General features: G+C 40.3%; 2 protein-coding genes across 2 annotated transcripts in view; both read right to left on the bottom strand.

The window, feature by feature from the left end:
• Positions 1-11141, bottom strand: part of LOC124998921 (collagen alpha-1(XII) chain-like) — a 94782-nt gene extending 83641 nt beyond the window's left edge. The window contains exons 1-7 of the mRNA XM_047573558.1: positions 10572-11141; positions 9826-9937; positions 6569-6685; positions 4177-4320; positions 2451-2510; positions 1403-1666; positions 1138-1302 (exon numbers count right to left, since the gene is read on the bottom strand). Coding sequence (XP_047429514.1) covers positions 1138-1302; positions 1403-1666; positions 2451-2510; positions 4177-4320; positions 6569-6685; positions 9826-9901 — 826 coding nt within the window. The 5' untranslated portion in view covers positions 9902-9937; positions 10572-11141. The remainder of the gene's footprint in view (positions 1-1137; positions 1303-1402; positions 1667-2450; positions 2511-4176; positions 4321-6568; positions 6686-9825; positions 9938-10571) is intronic.
• A 2121-nt stretch (positions 11142-13262) lies between these two features.
• Positions 13263-16427, bottom strand: LOC124999047 (cytochrome c oxidase subunit 7A2, mitochondrial). Its single transcript, XM_047573791.1, has 4 exons — positions 16278-16427; positions 15558-15647; positions 15066-15150; positions 13263-13530 (listed from the first exon to the last, which is right to left on the bottom strand). The coding sequence occupies exons 1-4, from the start codon at positions 16293-16295 to the stop codon at positions 13472-13474; spliced, it is 252 nt and encodes an 83-aa protein (XP_047429747.1). The 5' UTR covers positions 16296-16427; the 3' UTR covers positions 13263-13471.
• Positions 16428-17443: the final 1016 nt, after the last annotated feature.

Raw genomic sequence — 17443 nt, forward strand, 5'->3', positions numbered from 1 at the left:
GCATCATGCGAAGATTAAGTGTGTCAGAGGTAACGGCCGAATTCGATCCAGGTCTGTAAATACTGGATGAAATAAGCAATATTTAACAGAGTGAACAGTCGTTTTCCACATTAGCATATTAAAAGTTCTCCAGCTTTGGCCGGAAAGTCTGACAACACAGGGAGTAAATATGAAAACTAGTCAGACTCCGTTTAAAAAGACATTTGCAGTCCTCCGTGACACTTTGACACTGTTGGAGAAGCTGTAACACTTTACAAAGTTTACTCAAAGTTCAACTCAAAATTTTGTGAACTTTAACTGGTGGCTGCTCACTTTGCCGATTGAGATTTTCAAAATAAAGCTAAATTTTTACATTAATCTTGAGATATATTATTATATGGTATAATTCTACCTATATGACTTCACCACGTCAGCTTTTCTTTCACCAAATATGATTTAAGTAGCTAAATACCTTTGGCAAAATTATGGACTTCTACAGTTCATCGACTTATCAATAATATAAGATAAATCAACATGAGGCGTTAAACTGTTTTACTGCAGGATATAATATGATCTAGAATAATTTAGTGACAGTGAAGAAGAGCTGTACTATTAGTTCTTTAAAATATATAAATAAATTTAGACTCATTTCGACGCCTGTATCATCTTGTCTCTGGAAAATTGCAAAATCTGAAGCTGTTGACTTCAATCACAAATTTAGCTTCAACAGCAGCTGAACAGAAGCCAAGTTCCTGTGTGAACTGGCCTTTGAAAGTATTATGGTCGGACTGATAGGGGTCTGTTGCTGCTGTTACTCCTGCATGTTATCGGTTCCTCCTGCAAAGTGAAAAAAAAAAATGGAAACTTCTATTTTCAATGAGCTGTGATTATTATTTCAGCCCTCTTTATCTCCGTGGCGACAGCCCGGCCCCTGTTCCTCCATCAACATTAGTGGAAAGTCTGAGTGAAGCCAGAGTGTAAACATTCATAAAACCTGCTATCACTCGCCTGTAACGTTAATGACGAAGGAATCTAAACTTTGCTCTGTCATTACATCACCGCGGATTGCCTTTGTTACAAACTACTGTTAAAAACATTAAAACGCGAATGGAAACATGTTAAGATGTGGATGGTAATAAATTTGTCCTGGCAGCGTACCGAGGACAAAGATCTCCACGCCCCTGCTCCTCAGCTGCCTGGCGTAACTCTCCACTGGATCCTCGGATTTGCCGTTTGTGATGATCACCAGCACTTTGGGGAAAGTTTGCCTGGCGCCGACCGACTCGGACAAAGTGTTTTTCAGGAGGTAGTCGAGACCGTTGCCTAGACCGAAGACACAGACCGGTTTTAGGTTTTACTCCACTGGAATTAAAAGGAAGTTAACAACCAATCTGTTTCAGAAAAGATGCCGTTAAGGCCTCACCTGTCCGTCTGTTGCCTCCTTTGTACGGCAGCGAACCGATGGCCCTGAGCAGCACCGGCCGAGTCAGGTGCTCGTTCAGATTGAACTCGGTTCGGGCGTCGTCGCTGTACTGGACCACGGCCACTCGTGTTTTGCCCTCACCGATCTGAAACGCTCCGGCGGCCGCTGAGATGAAGCTGCGAACGTATTTGAAGTTCGCTCTGCCGATGCTCCAGGAGCCGTCCACCAGAAACACAACATCAGCGAAGGTGCTCGCTGCGCATTCTGGGAAAAGAGTGAAGGAGGCGTTAACGTTAAGCACTGGGAGTAACTAGGACATTCAGTGTCTTGCTACTAAGTCCGAGCCTCCGCTAAAATCACCCCATCATTCAATTTTGTCCAAGCTTCTCTAACACGATGAGGAAATATTGTTGCTTTGGTATCAACATAAAAACTCCAGAGCCAGGTTTTGCTCTGTAAAACACTTGGTGGCTGAATGTAACTGTACTGCTGCAGGTAGAAGTACAGGCCTCTCATCAGTGCCCTACTTTCTGGGAGTTTCCTCGTGACTTTCCTCTCGTGAAAAGAAGGAAAAAAACAGCACAAGGCCGTCATCCTCTGCTAAACGGGGGCCAGGGCAGCAGCAGTGCTCTTGTAAATCAGCATCTGTAATGGTTTCCACTTTTCTCAGCACTTCAGGGCTGGGCTCCTCTCGGCTCGGCTCCCCGAGCTCTCAGCGGCAGCCTCCAGCTCCACCTACAACCTTGACCACTGAGCGTTTGCAGCTTCCTCCGCACTGGCATAATTGACCGGCAGGGGACCAAGCTGATGACCGAATACTTTGGAGATTTACAGGGGCCTAATTTTGATTATGGCTATACAATGGCGCGTTGTGTGGTGGGAGCCTCCCTTTGCTGCTGAGCTCACGCTAATGGACACCACCCAGAAATAATGATAAAAAAAAAAAAAAAACAACAACTCGGGAACAAAAAGAGGAGACCACGTTGATGCATGTAACACATAATCTGTGCAGGAAGTGGACCCTTCATCACATTAAGGTTTAACTTACTGACTGAATCTGCAGGGTCTGGTTTCCTTGGAGGTCCTCTTGAGCTGCCACTTGACTCAACTGGAAGAAAAACAACCATAAAAGTCAAAGACAATACAGTTATTGTGTTGAAATGATTCCCAAGAAATCTAATACCTTAATTGTAATGTTACATTACAAACAATTTTCTGTCACCGCTTCTCTTCAACTCATGGCAGACGTCTAAATCTGGAAGGAATCGTGGTTTTTGCTTCCATTCAAGAGACTTAAACCCTCATCTCGAGGGTTTTTTGAGCAACGTTTACTTCTCAATGATACAACGCAACATGCAACACGAGCTCCCAAATGGCACAAGTAATAGGTTGATGTCACACATTTTGTACGATTTCCAGGGAACTTCTGCAGCTCCGAGGATTACTTGGGTAATTAGTGTTAGTGGAAGTGCCGAGCAGACGTCCCCACCACATCGCTGCCATGACAGTAACTGAACGGGTTGGGGAGTCAGGAACATCACATCCACATTTCACAAGGTTTGTGAGGAGGCTCGTCCAGGTTTCTGTCCTGATTTGAGAAGCATAAATATTTTTAACTGGAAACCGGCTGCTCAGGTTCACGTTATGTCCAACTTTAACTTCTCAAACAAACTGTCATCAAGTCAAAGAAGTTGATGGTCAATTTAGTTAAAATTAATGACCAACATGTTGACTGTGAATGTTGCAAATTTGCATATCGCCACTCAGCAATTAGCATGGAAAGGACGTTATGACCATTTGCTTAATGTTGTATAGCTTCTCCAACCTCCAACTTTTGCCTCCAAAACCGCCTGGACTCCTCTAAACCTATGAAGACGTGGTAACTGGCACCAAGACGTTAACAATAGACACTTTCAGTCCTGCATGATGAGTGGGTTGAGATCTGGGGAGTTTGGAGGCCAAGACAACGCACTGAACTCGAGCTGTTTTGCTTTGTGGCAAAGCGACATCCACCATGAATTCAAGAAGAACCGACCGACGCCTTTGAACCAATGTAAAAACACAGTTTTGTCATTTGATGCTGAAACCTTAAAACACATCTTTACATTATAAATACAACCTCTTTAAATCTGTATTAGATGTATGTATTGTTTTAGGGCCTTGGAAATGAACTGACTTTGAAAAGGAAAATACCGGTTGTGTTGTTTAAAACATTTGGACCAATCCCTTCCATAATTTATGAAGATTTCTACTGTTATAACACTTTTAATGTCCATGTCTTGTTCCTCTTATCTGATTTTGAACTTGTGCCACCAATGACGAAGTCTATTTTCTGTCCTGATTAACTCCTCAGAACAGTGAGACTATTCAGTCAGCTGCTGTTTTCAAGATTAAGGAAGAAATTACCATCTCAATTTTTAAGCCAAGACTGATGACGAATTCAAAGCAATCAAGAAGAAAAAAAGTAAATTAAGCATACTAATGAAGACCACTTAATATGATCAAAAGCTCAAGAGCAGCTACTAATTTATTGTAAGGTTGTTTTCTTAAGTAATCAAGAGAAGAAGGAATGTATTGTTTCATAAAAAGTGAGAGTGGAACAAATAATAGAAACATACCATTGCCAGGTGTGTCCCACTTATTGTGTCCACCCTGTTAAACTGAATCCGGTCACTGTGAATTCCTGCCAGAACTGACCAGCTGCAAACAAAGTGCTGGTTGGATGCCCAGCGCTAATTTGTGAAACTCCCCAGAGCGAGGGCACGGTGACTCACGTGTGATCTGGCCGGAGATGGGCAAACTCTCCTCCGATCCGGCGTACGCCGCTATTGTTACGACATAATCCACATCTGGACTCAGGTCTGAGATGGACGTCTTGGTTGCAGATGCAGGCAGAGTGAATTCTCTTTTTGCCTCCCCTGCGAGAGCGAACAAAGTCAGAGGGAAGCCATTAGGAAACTATTGCGTTACTTCATTCCTCCAACAAGGCATCAGGAAAACCTGATTCCGACGGCTGACCCAAGGACTGGAATACGCAACAACAGTATGATTCACTTTAATGAAAACTTTCCGTGTTACTATAAATCTAATCTAAATCTTAAATCCCTCCAAATCTTCCACAAATTTAAGGGCAATCATTCTTTACAAATACCTGGACTCTGAAAGTTCTGCAGGTGTTTTTTATGCCTTTTTTTTTTTACAAGTTTACACACTGTGAGTGGGAATGTTATTAACATTAGTTTAAATTGGTTAAAATCACATCATGTTGGGCAACATGCTAATTTGCTTGACACTGATATTAACTCCACACCCATAGGGAATATTTTCTAATTTTTATACGACAACAGTGCCCTACAACAACAATTACCTTTGCAGAGATGTTTTGTCAGTTGGTTAGTTCTGTTGGACACCTAACATGACGTCACACTTTTACCTGCCTTTACTAATGTAGCTAGTGCAGCTAACATCATGCACAGTCAAACCGGCCTTCTACTAAACACAAATGTGCTAGGGATTTATGTAGCTATGCAAGCTAACACTAATGTTCTGTGAATTAGCTATCTCAGATAGTTAGCTAATATTATGTTACAGTAAAACTTCCCTCTTAATCAGTGTGACCAAGCAAGCTAAACATTAACTTAGCTACTTAGCTAGTTTTATTAGCTAGTTAGCATTATGTAATATTAAAACCCGAATGTTAGCTAATATAAATATGCTACTTGGTTGTTAATTGCATTTAATTTTAGCCTCAATTTTTCTTAATAGTCACCTTCCCTCCCACTTGAGGAGAATTTCGCATTACACTTAATAAATATTATTACACAGCTACGTTTGTTTTTTTCAGTTAAGTTACGGCTAAACCGGGAACGGAAATGGGTAAGCTAACGTTAGCATCATTCTACTGACACTTACATGTTTCTGATTAATCCTGTCGGTTTGTTAACAGATAAACCTGGAATTTGGTCCGTGGATGTTTTGGTCGTTGGATTTTCCGTTCAAAAAAAAGGACATTAACAAAAAATAAATAAAAAATTAACGGTTGTTTGATTTTCATTTTAAAATTATAAAGTTTAAATTCAGGGTATTTCTCTTATCATCGTCGATGGGAGATAAAATAAAAACGGTTGATTTTCATTTTCCGCATCTAAAACCAAAAAATAAAACCGTTGAACCGACGGTTGAACGTTTATGAGCGTTTTTTTTTTCATATTTTGCAACCGGAAGTTGCTGTTTTCAAAGTAAGAGCACGTATGAGGACGGTACTGTGTTTCCGCACAAAACTTCTATGTGTGGTTTCCTAGCTAGCACAAGCTAAAATGTCTTTACAATCTTACTGAAATGGAAAAACAAGGCTTGTCATCAGCGGAAATCTTTGCACACATATCAGAGTAATGTTAGCTAGTACCTAACAACTCCCTGATTATACATATATTTTATTAGTTTTTACCTGAAATATGCGTCTTAGTTGTTGTGCAGTCATGTCGTCTTCACTGAAACCCTTTTAACAACGTCCTGATGCATGTCCGTTAGTGTCTGTTACACCTTCGAGCTTTTACTTTGAAAACGATAACTTCCGGTTACACAATACGAAAAAAAAACGGGCGCATTTTTTTTGTTTCTGTCTTTCTACGATTTTATTTTTTGTTTTTAGAAACGGAAAATTTAAATGCATCCATTCTAGACCCAGAAAATGCCTTGAATTTCAATTTTAATTTTTGAATTTTAAAATGAAAATCAAATAACTTCTATTTATTTATTTATTTACTTATTTTTTAATGTCCTTCTCTGAACAAAAAATCCAATGACCTATTCAATCCATACACAGACCCCATTAAATCACATTAACCTTTATATCCGCAAGAACTTTACTTGTGTGGTGCTAAAGTTTTATTTTGGGTGATTGTTGAGATGCAGCTGATGCAACTTTTTTGACTCTCCTGAGCCGAAGCACCGCTGACAGTCACTAGTGATGATTACCTTCATCCACACATAATGTTTTTCCTTCTTTTATCATTAGAGCTCCTGCAGCTAAACATGTGTCTGCAGAAATCTTCAGATAATTGGGGGGAGTGTTGGGTCTTGCCAGGCAGAGCGATGCCTTTATGACACCACTCGTAACGTTACGGCCTCGGCAGGACAGAACTCGCCGGTTTAATGAGCACCCACCTGTGTCTGAGGTCACTTCTATTCTGTATCCCTGTATCCTCGACTGCGGTCGGCTCCAGATCATTTGCACTGTGTTTTCATTTAAAATCTTAAACCTCAAGTCTGACGGAGCGTCCACTGTGAACAGAAAACATCAGCACAGTTAATCTCTTCGGCTTTAAGAGCTAAATGTATTGTAATGCTGAACATGACAGGGTCCCAACAGTCAACACTTCCAGGATGAAGTAAGACAAGTTCACTGTTGGAGCAAACAACACAACAAGACAAACCAAAATACAGGTGTGAAAGAGGCCATTTAGGACAAAAAACAAAATGACCTCTGTTTGAGCTCGTGTGGCTAGCAGCTAGCAGCTAACAGCTAGCAGCTAGCAGCCACAGACAACCGCTCAAGCAACAAAACACTGAGACAAGAAACAACAGAACAGCACAATGCTACCATCCTACAATTTACAATCAGTGTGGACGTATGAAAACGTTGAATTTTAACTGTGCTCAAATGTACGGAAAGCAACTAAGGCCAAATTTTATAGGCAACCAATTGTGACCTGTGTTAAATATTACTACATTTATAGCTTTGTGGGAAAATTACATGGTTTGTTTTGGTTCTTTTGCAATTCTGGCTAAAACAAAAAAGCATTAACTCACGAGCTAACGCTAGTTCAGTGAGCTAACTGTCTTCATTTATTATATATTATTGATATAATAATATAATTTCACAAACTTCATTGGTCTAGAATTTGAACTACCTGCAAGACCAACATGGAAATGGTGGATTAGCCATCACGTTTGTTCACGTTCACGTTTAACGTTAAGTCTTTTGCTCAGAAAATGGACATTTTTTGAGCGATCTTTGCTTCCATACACGGTTACTTCCTTCTTTCTTTTTAACTAAAGAAGAGAAATCCGCTCCTGTCAGAACCTAATACGTGGACGAGCTGATGTCCAGCAGAACGTCCATGACCTCCGGTATTGATTATACAATGGACAATGATCTGGTCTTTCATCGCCTCCATTGCAAACCTCATAAAAGACAACACAATGTGTGTACGTCTTTTCTCCTGAGGCCAACAAACGAACACGAAGTGATCTCTGACATGGACGATCGTGCACGTGTACATGAAAAGTTGTTTGCAACAACTTGGATCAACAGACAAAAAGTTTCCATGTACACAAGAGACCACAGACTGGTGATTAAAAAGAAATATTTTAGAATGATATTCTTCAGGTTGGGGTGGAAAACCCTGACAATCTGAAAAACTAGCTCGCTATAACGGTTTAAAATATAAAATAAACTATCTCAGGCACAAAGACTCACTTAAAAAAGACGATCGGCATTAATGTCACTTTAAAATACCTAAAAATAAACTTCTTCTTGGAGCAAAATTACGAGATTAGCTTTAGCGCATCTGCTTTCTGTGTTTTCTTTACCGTCGATAAATCCCAAGAACAGCTTCAAGTCAGGGTCAATTTGTGCTTAACGAAGACAATGACAAAAAATACTCACTTTTCTTTCTCTTTAAAACAAAATGCTGATGAGTTACAACTAATATCTGATGTTAAAAACTCATCCAAGTACTTTATAAGATGAAAACAATGACTAAAAAGCAAATACAACTAACAGGACTCGGACTAAATCAAATCGTTTCAAATGTGTAATTTCATTTTTAAAAAGTTCAATAATTATCTAAAATATATATATATATTTTTTTTTCCAACAAACAGGAGGAAACGTTGCATCTGGGACTATTTCCAGCGGCGGATTGATTTACATTCGGTGCTGGATTGTGTATCTGAGGATGTGAAGACGCTGGGAGGACGTCAGGATCTGGATTTTGGTCTTTTCGTGGGATTTGTCGACTGAAAGAGAAACTCGTCTACCTGGAACATTGGCTAACGTCTGATTCCTAATCGTTTCATGCTGTTAGTGTCTTAACTGATCTGAACCACGCGTAGCTGGAGCTGGAGGTTAGTACCTGTGTTGCCACCGGCCAACCAGTCGGTGAGTGCAGCAGTGAAGAATATCATGGTAAAATATTGCCGTGAAGCCGAGACTCGGGGTCGTCTGACTTGACTCAGGAGGGGACACAGGACGCCGAAAGTTTTTAAAAAAATGGAGGAACCACCAACCTGGGGGATTAAATTCAAAGTGCTGCTGCATGGGCTCCTGCTTCTGTTTCCACACGGAAAAACTACCCATCCACACCCACATCCACGCCCTCCTTCAAAGCCTTCAGCGTCGAGAGGCTCTGAGCTGCTTTTATTCTGCCTTTTCTCTTTTAACTTTAAAGGTGTGTGAGCCTTTTGACTCCGGCCTCGTCCTGTCAAACTACTCCAAGAGCTAAGATGTGTATATACGAGCCCATTACGGCAGCGGGGGCCCCTGGTGGGTCTTTACGGAGCGAGGGTCACAGGAGGTCACAGACTCTCCTGGAAGCATAACGGATTCAGGGAGATTCTTTCACCGCTCCTTCCCTTCCTTCTTCTCCGTCTATTCTGAGGGAATCCAGAGCCAGGTTCTCTCTCGTCTCCTAACCTCTAAACCCTCTGGAAAATAATGTGAAACTCATATTTTGTCTTTCCGTTCCATCAGGAGAAAGGACTTAGGGAGGAAACTTGGCCACTTGCCGTCTGGGCTTTTTCATTTTTTTACTGGAGAAATGTAGGTTACAGTGATAGACAGTCTGAGATTATGAGCAACGGCGCCTCCTGGTGTTAAAGAACGAAGATCAGGCTACATCTGTGCTGCAGAGCACATCCTACAGCTTCTCCTGGCATCATGCAGGAGATAAAATCATCACTTTCCCTACTTTTATATTAAACTTTATGGTATTTCACTTGGAAAGCAACAACCACACGGCTTCATTTTGAAGTTTTTCTTCATGGTCGGGAGCTAATTCTTAACTAGAGGCCACAATTTACGACATATTTGACTCTTAAATTAGTTTAAAGTGCAGATGTTTTTCTCTTCTGGCAGATTCCTGATGGAAAAGCGAATTGTTTGAGTTTAAAAATATATATAAATCATGAATCAACGATGAAACTGAAAGGGAAGAAACAGGTTAAAAAAAATGAACAACTCACAAGAAGACATTTGCTTTAGCTTTGTGATTGATTTTATTCAGACTACAATATGCAGCTGCACAGTCAAAAATGAAGGCAGGAGGGAAGAGACGAGGCAGAGGTGAGAGGAGATGGAGGTAAGATGATGATAGAGGATCAGGGGGAAGGAGGAGGAGGAGGAGGAGGAGAGGCTTTACCTTGGTCCTGGGCCTGAGAGGAGGACAGCAGCAGAGCCAGGAGGGCAGCCGCCGCCAGAGACAGCCCGCTCTTCATCTTCAGCTCCTCCGGCTCAGCAGCGCATGAAAGAAGCTGGAGGAGAGGAGCGGAGGAGGCGGTTAGACCCCCCCACACCTTCACCGACCGCTCACAAAGCTCAGCGGCATAAAATTTAAAATCTACATCAGCACCAGATCCATAAATGCACAAAGAAACGCAGCTTTCAGAACAGGAACCGTTCCCATCTCTCCACGACCCTGACGCACGGATGAAAACTAGAGCCTCAGCTCCGCAACATGAAAAGACTAAATAACTGACTTTAAGTTCACACATGGAAATAAAATCCACGGCTTTAAATGACAATGAATAAATAATCTGTTTTAATTTAAAGGAGGAGATGCTGGGTTGAAGACGCACCGAGTCAAATCTGTGTCTCAACTCTCCGCCTCAGATTCATTTTAATAATAATAATTTAAAAAGTGTCTTAGTTTTCTCTCACTCTGCAAATAAACCGGACAAACATCTAATAATATGTAACCATCGGATGAGACGGACTCATGGAGACAAAGTCTCTCAACTGAGCGCAATATCGGACCATCGCGCCAAACCCTGGCGCTGTGCGCAATTACGCACCGAGGTGCCAGGACACAAGCCTCCACAATCAATCCGAATCAAAAAAGAATCATCTTTAAATGTGGAATATTGATAGAAATCATGCAGGACTGACCCAGAAGAAGAGACTGAAAGAAGTTCTTTAAAAAAAATGAAAAAATGAACGTTTAAGCCTGAGAGCGAAGAAGAAAAGCCCGGAGGAGAAGGAGGTGGTCCGGCGTTGAACTGAAGCTCAGCAGGTTTTTTTTGGTTCCCAGACGCGTCGACGAGCCTCTTTCCAAGTGGGAAGACTCTCCACACAGTCTGCTACTTAACAGGGGGGCTGTTCCCAGCTCTGCCTGCCCCGCCGAGAGCTCTTACGACATCCAGCCGGGCCAGAAAAAAATGATGCGTAACCCTCTGGAAAGGCTGGGGAGACACACACACACAAACACACAAACACACGCACACACACTCTCTCGGAAACTTTTACATAGTTTTCTACATTCCTTTCCGCTGATGGAGGAGCGCTTCTGTGCGTCTCGGCCGCAGCGAGACGAGGAGACAGCAGCAGGAGCGCGGGGCTGCGTTTTACCCCCTTTTTCATTTTTCGTGAATCAGTGGGAAAATATTATAAACTCGACCCCAACAAGTCAGACTTTTCCCTTTTAATGCATCACTCGTGGTTTCCAGGTCCAGATTCTCTCTATTTTTTATTTTATTTTTTTTTTTTATTTTGCATTGGAGCAAGAAAGCTCATCATGAGCAGAGTCAATGAGAAAATACAGAAAATAAATGTGATGATATAAACGTGGAGTTCACTGAGCCCGTAGAACTGGTTCACATTAAAACAAACCCAAGTATTTATTTGTTACCCACGAACAACGAGTTTCTATGTGACATGGTGTCGTTATAAGTTATAAATTCTCTGAAATATGTCACAGTGGGTAAAAAATTATCCTAAATCTGCAAAGGCTCAAAAACGTCCTTGGTTATAGCACCACATCTGTCCAAAACATGGTACTGCAGCCAAGGGCCTGCGTCAAATTAGTCCTGAAATTTGGAAAATTTGACATAAAACGTGACAAAAATAAATAAATGAATAAAAAGTGTGTTGTCATCCTCCAAATGAATATTAAAGAGAACTCCCTGTGGCTGATCCAATAAAGTCTTTATAGAATCCCAAAATCATGATATTTAGTGGAGGACAAACACAAACTGTGACAATTTACTTATTAAAAATAATTAAAAACCTAAACCAGATTTATTTATTTATTTTTTCTACATCCTAAAGTGTGAGTTATTTATTTATTTATTTTAAGAGGAGGCAGAAGGGTTTAAAAAAGTTTCCCCTTTATTTCTAAAAAAGATTCCTCGGTCCAGGTTTGCCAGATCAGCCCATAAAAGGATTTATTTTATTTTTATTTATTTTCAAATCGAACCCACATGTTCACTCCGTGAATCTGTGAAAAGCTCCAGGGATTAATTAAAGATTTTCAAGTTACATCAGGACCAAAGACGGAAGACAGAGTTATAACGCCCCCTGGAGGCGAAGAGACAATAGATAGATAGATAGATAGATAGATAGATAGATAGATAGATAGATAGATAGATAGATAGATAGATAGATAGATAGATAGATAGATAGATAACTGTTCACCAGCTGGTCCTGGTTTTCATCCTGACTGTTCCCTGTAGGAGTTATAAAGTGATACAGGATGATGTTGGGGGGTCTGGGCCCCGAGGCCCCGATCCTTGTTCTCCACACTCTGTAAAATCAAAGCAGACAAGACAGACGAACACGAGGCATCTGCCAAATAAAACATTTAGTTTCCTGTTGGACTGTTCACACAGATGCAGCGGATCCTGCTCCTAACAACGTGTGATAATAATGAAACACACACATCTGGACCTGATGTGTGTGTGTCGTTCATCCCACGACACTAACGGGGACCTGAGGCCGCGCGTCGGCTCCGAGGACGGATCGTTTCTTTGGAGACGTCGCCCTCTAGAGGCCGAAGGGAGGAAGCGTCAGTGCTGCTCTCAGAATAAATACATAAATAAATAGAGATAATGAAGCGAAAATCTAATAAGTTAAAATAAAATCTGTTCTTTTGATTTTAAGAATAATGAATTTGTGCGATCTTTGTAACTGACATGATGAATTATCCTTGAATGTATTTAGCCTGAGGACTGAGATGCTTCGTGACAGTTTATTTTGTACATGTTTTGACTGAACTTTCCAGTTTGTCATCTATTATTACACCAAGAAACTTATTTTCATGAACTTTTTCAACATTGACACCTTCTACTTCCACCGGCCTGAGTTTCCCTTTTAGTTTCTAAATAACATGAATCTAGTTTCATAGTTTAGTTCTAGTTTCTAGTATTTGTGTCATCAGCAAACAGTACTAATTTTAATATTTTTGATTTATTGCAAATATCATTTAATGCAAAGGATGAATAACTTCGGACCCAGTACTGAACCCTGGGGGACGCCACAAGCAATGTCGATGTATAATCTCCCATCTTCACAAATCATTTCCTTTCATCCAGGAAAGATTAAAGTATTTATATTTTGTCCTTATATGAACCGAAGCTCTGATGAGTAAATGTGACAATTAATTAAAGGTAAATAACTGAATAAATAATCTAAAGAGCTCAACAGGAAAACAGTAAAAACAATAATAATTAAGCAATAATTAGCATTTCTCAATAAATGAGCCATTTAAAATCAGATCATAAATACTAGAAAGTAAATTAAATCAACAGCTCGACTTTAATTAATGTGAAACTCTGGAGACGGAAATGAAGCACAAACATTTGCTTCTTGGTCATGAGAGGCTTTTATTTAGTTTTATTTCCACTGTTTGATCCTCAGGTCATCAATTTACTGACTACAACAAATAAATATTGATCCCGTGAACATGGAACTGGTAGAAGTCGGAGGTAAACTGCATCGGTTCATACAACAAAGACCAAAGAGAGAGAGCGACGGAGGTAAGAGAGAGGAGGCGAACGGCCGGAGGAGAAGAGTCAGTCTCTCTTCTGAGGAAACGCCGCCTTCACCAGCTCATAAAACACGTAACCGATTCCTGGAAGAAGACGACAACATCATTACACAACTGCATCCGATACAGACGCTTTAGAGAAGAAACTTTACAGATCGTCTGCTCTGATTTAGGTTTAGAAAAAGCAACAACGTGTCCACAAAATGAGCCTTACATGAAAATATGTAACACTTTACTTCACAGAAGCGTCTCAGCTCTTTCATTAATGTATAAAAGTTAAACTCCAGCCTCTGCAGCGCCACACGGAGGCCACGTCGCTACATGACAGGCCGTCGGTTTTATTTTGCCTTCAGATGTAAATGGACAATTTTGCTTCTTCGACAATAAAATTTAAAAGAAGAAGATGAAGAGAATCCAAAAGGAGGAGGAAGGAGAAACAGAAGATCAAGCAGAAGAAGAAGCTGTAGAAGAAGCAGAGTAAAAAGGAAAAGGAAGCAGGTGAAGGAGAAGTGCAAAACAGAAAGAGGAGAAGAAGCTGAAGCAAAAAGAAAAAGAGGCAGAAGACGATGGAGAATAAAAAGAAGCAGAAGGAGAAAAAACTGAAAAGGAAAAAAGAAGCAGCGTCTGAAGAAGAACAAGATGTAGAAGACACGAAGGAAGAAGAAGAAGAAGAAGAAGCAGAAGAAGAAGAAGAAGAAGAAGAGGGAGTAGGACTCATGAAAGACAAGAAACTAGATGGACGCCACAAACCTGACGACAAAACCACAGGTTTCATAACTAAGTCCCATAACTGAGTAGCTTCTCTACAGTGAAGGCTAACCGTAGCTAACCGTAGCTAACTGTAGCTAACTGTAGCTAAGTGTAGCTAACTGTAGATGAAGGCTAACTGTAGCTAAGTGTAGAGTGAAGGCTAACTGTAGCTAACTGTAGATGAAGGCTAACTGTAGCTAACTGTAGCTAACTGTAGATGAAGGCTAACTGTAGCTAAGTGTAGAGTGAAGGCTAACTGTAGCTAACTGTAGCTAACTGTAGATGAAGGCTAACTGTAGCTAAGTGTAGAGTGAAGGCTAACTGTAGCTAACTGTAGCTAACTGTAGATGAAGGCTAACTGTAGCTAACTGTAGCTAAGTGTAGCTAAGTGTAGCTAACTGTAGATGAAGGCTAACTGTAGCTAACTGTAGATGAAGGCTAACTGTAGCTAAGTGTAGCTAACTGTAGTTGAAGGCTAACTGTAGCTAAGTGTAGAGTGAAGGCTAACTGTAGCTAAGTGTAGCTAACTGTAGATGAAGGCTAACTGTAGCTAAGTGTAGAGTGAAGGCTAACTGTAGCTAACTGTAGCTAAGTGTAGCTAACTGTAGATGAAGGCTAACTGTAGCTAAGTGTAGAGTGAAGGCTAACTGTAGCTAACTGTAGCTAAGTGTAGCTAAGTGTAGCTAAGTGTAGCTAAGTGTAGATGAAGGCTAACTGTAGCTAAGTGTAGAGTGAAGGCTAACTGTAGCTAAGTGTAGCTAAGTGTAGCTAACTGTAGATGAAGGCTAACTGTAGCTAACTGTAGTTGAAGGCTAATTGTAGCTAAGTGTAGCTAACTGTAGAGTGAAGTATAATCCAGACGTTCTCACCCAGGAGGGTGAGGGACATCGTGGTCCTGTAGAGGAGAGCATCACTAGCGCCTCCTTTTAAATGGACAGGGATCCCGTTGTCCTCCTGAAAGACACAACAAAGACACAACAAAGACACAACTCTGGGTTTAAACTCTAGACAGAGAACAGACCATCACCATGAAGGCCACACATTAAACATCCTCATCAGGACTAAATTATTTATTATTCACCTTGGGGGACAGAAAATAGTCGGTACCAGTCAAAAGTGGTAGAAGGTGCAAATGTTGGTTTATAATCTATTGAGACTAATGGAGCAGACGAATAAAGGGTCAGTTTGTGTCACTCTTTAATGGATAGTCTCATTATTTACCTTTAAATGACAGATTACAGCTTGAACCAGACTTTTTATTGGTCATTTCGTGTCTGAATGCAGATGGAAGTTGACATGTGGACATAATTAAATGAAATCTGTCTCTCACGGTAGATTTTTGCAGATTTTTTGCAGATTACCTGAAACAGCTTCTGTTTCTCTGGGACTTTGTTCTCCGCCTGCCGGCGGGCAGAGCTGGAGATGGTCCGTCGGGCCACCTGCTGCAGGGCCTGGAAACAGAGAGAAACCCCGGGACAAACACATCAAACATTAAGCATTTGACCATTAAAAGATACAGAAACAACCATTTAGAGGCAACAAAACGCTGCTACATGTGAGATCTCTGAAAATCTGGGGACGGATCAGAGATGGAAAAAACATAAGAATAATTAAATGTTATCAAGATGAAATGAAGCACAATTACTGTTTCATTTATTTTGACCTAATTATTCACTTTTAATCTGCTGTGATCGGCTACCGTAACAACTATAGTTTGCGCGCAACACGCTCAGGTGCTTCCTATCCGGCTACCGTAATAACCGCTGCAGCAGTCTGCGCGCACCATTTATATTTCTCATTCATTAAACGATAAAATTACGGACAGTTTTAAACGCAGAGACAGTTCATCCAAAACGGGGACTGTCCTCAGAAATCGTGGACGTCTGGTCCCCCTATAAATGAAGCTTAAAGACTAAGTTAATGCTAACATTTCCAGCTTTGACCCCGAGCTAACGGTTAGCTTAGCTTATCTTAAAACCACAAAGTTACTTTTAAAGCAGTTAAACCCGTGTCCGCTTCATTCGCTAAAACTAAACAAACAGCGAGACAGAGTCGAGCTTAAAGTCGGGAAATAAACTTACAAACATGTGTCTGTACATCTCGTCAGTTGGTCGACAGCCGCTTATCTGGCACAAGGACACTGGAAAAACTTAACTTCCGGGTTCAGTGTCTTCTTCGTGGCGCTGAATGACGGCAGGTTTGTTCAACCCTGCGCGTTCTGCTGCCCCCTAACAAGCGTCCGGTTAACGTCATGGGGTAATTCTGACAAATTAACAAGATTAAAACAGGATTTTCTTTTTGTTACTTTATTATAACCAAAATGAGTTGCGGTGCTGCTGAAACGGGTTGAATTAAATTATTATTAAGGGTTTCCCACTGACTGAGATTTTGGTTGCTTTGCCAAAACAATATAAATCAGAATCAGAATCAGAAAAAACTTTATTTATCCCCGAAGGGCAATTAGAAACAAAATAGGAACAAAATACAATTCAATAGTTCAACAAACCACAGCTTCCAGATGAATCATTTTAAAAGTCCATGTACATCTCAGAGAGAAACATTTTTAAATATTCATCTGCGTGTCCTGATATTACAGAGACTTGACAATAAAATCTTTGAGTTTAAAACTAACAGCTCAATAATTTGACGCCTCTAGAGTCTCTCATGTCGATAAAAACTCATGTTTACATCCTCCACGGACAGTTTATTCTTTTTTTGTTATTTGTTTTTTTAAAATAAAGTTTTGTTGAATCTGAATCTGAAATGGAAAAGGACACCAGGACAGTCACAACTACTCTGAAAGAGACTAATGTGTCATGAGCTGAGACTTTTGATTGAGTGATTGAGTTTTATTTATATGGAATATATTCAAAAGAAAATTATTAATTAAAAAACTAAATAAAAGAAAGAAACATGCAATATCTTTGAAAAGGAGTGGGAGGAAGTAAAAGTTATCTTGTTCCATCCCTTTTCCATCAGTTATTTAACTTAAATGCTTCTATATTTCACAAAAGGAAAAGTTTCTGCACCATAATGTAGTGATCCAACAAAAACAAACAAAAACAGAACAATAAGAACAAGGTGAGGCCGTTACTTTAATTTAGTGAGATACTTTCTGTTTCATCCATAGATCTACTATTATTTTTTTATAAATTTAGTTTTTTAAATTTCTGTGAATTTTAAAATTAAAATTTGCTCTCAGATTATAACCCCCATCTCATTTCTAAAAGACTTTGAATGGTAGATG

This window comes from Mugil cephalus, chromosome 21 (assembly GCF_022458985.1).
Source record: "Mugil cephalus isolate CIBA_MC_2020 chromosome 21, CIBA_Mcephalus_1.1, whole genome shotgun sequence".
Taxonomy (NCBI): domain Eukaryota; kingdom Metazoa; phylum Chordata; class Actinopteri; order Mugiliformes; family Mugilidae; genus Mugil; species Mugil cephalus.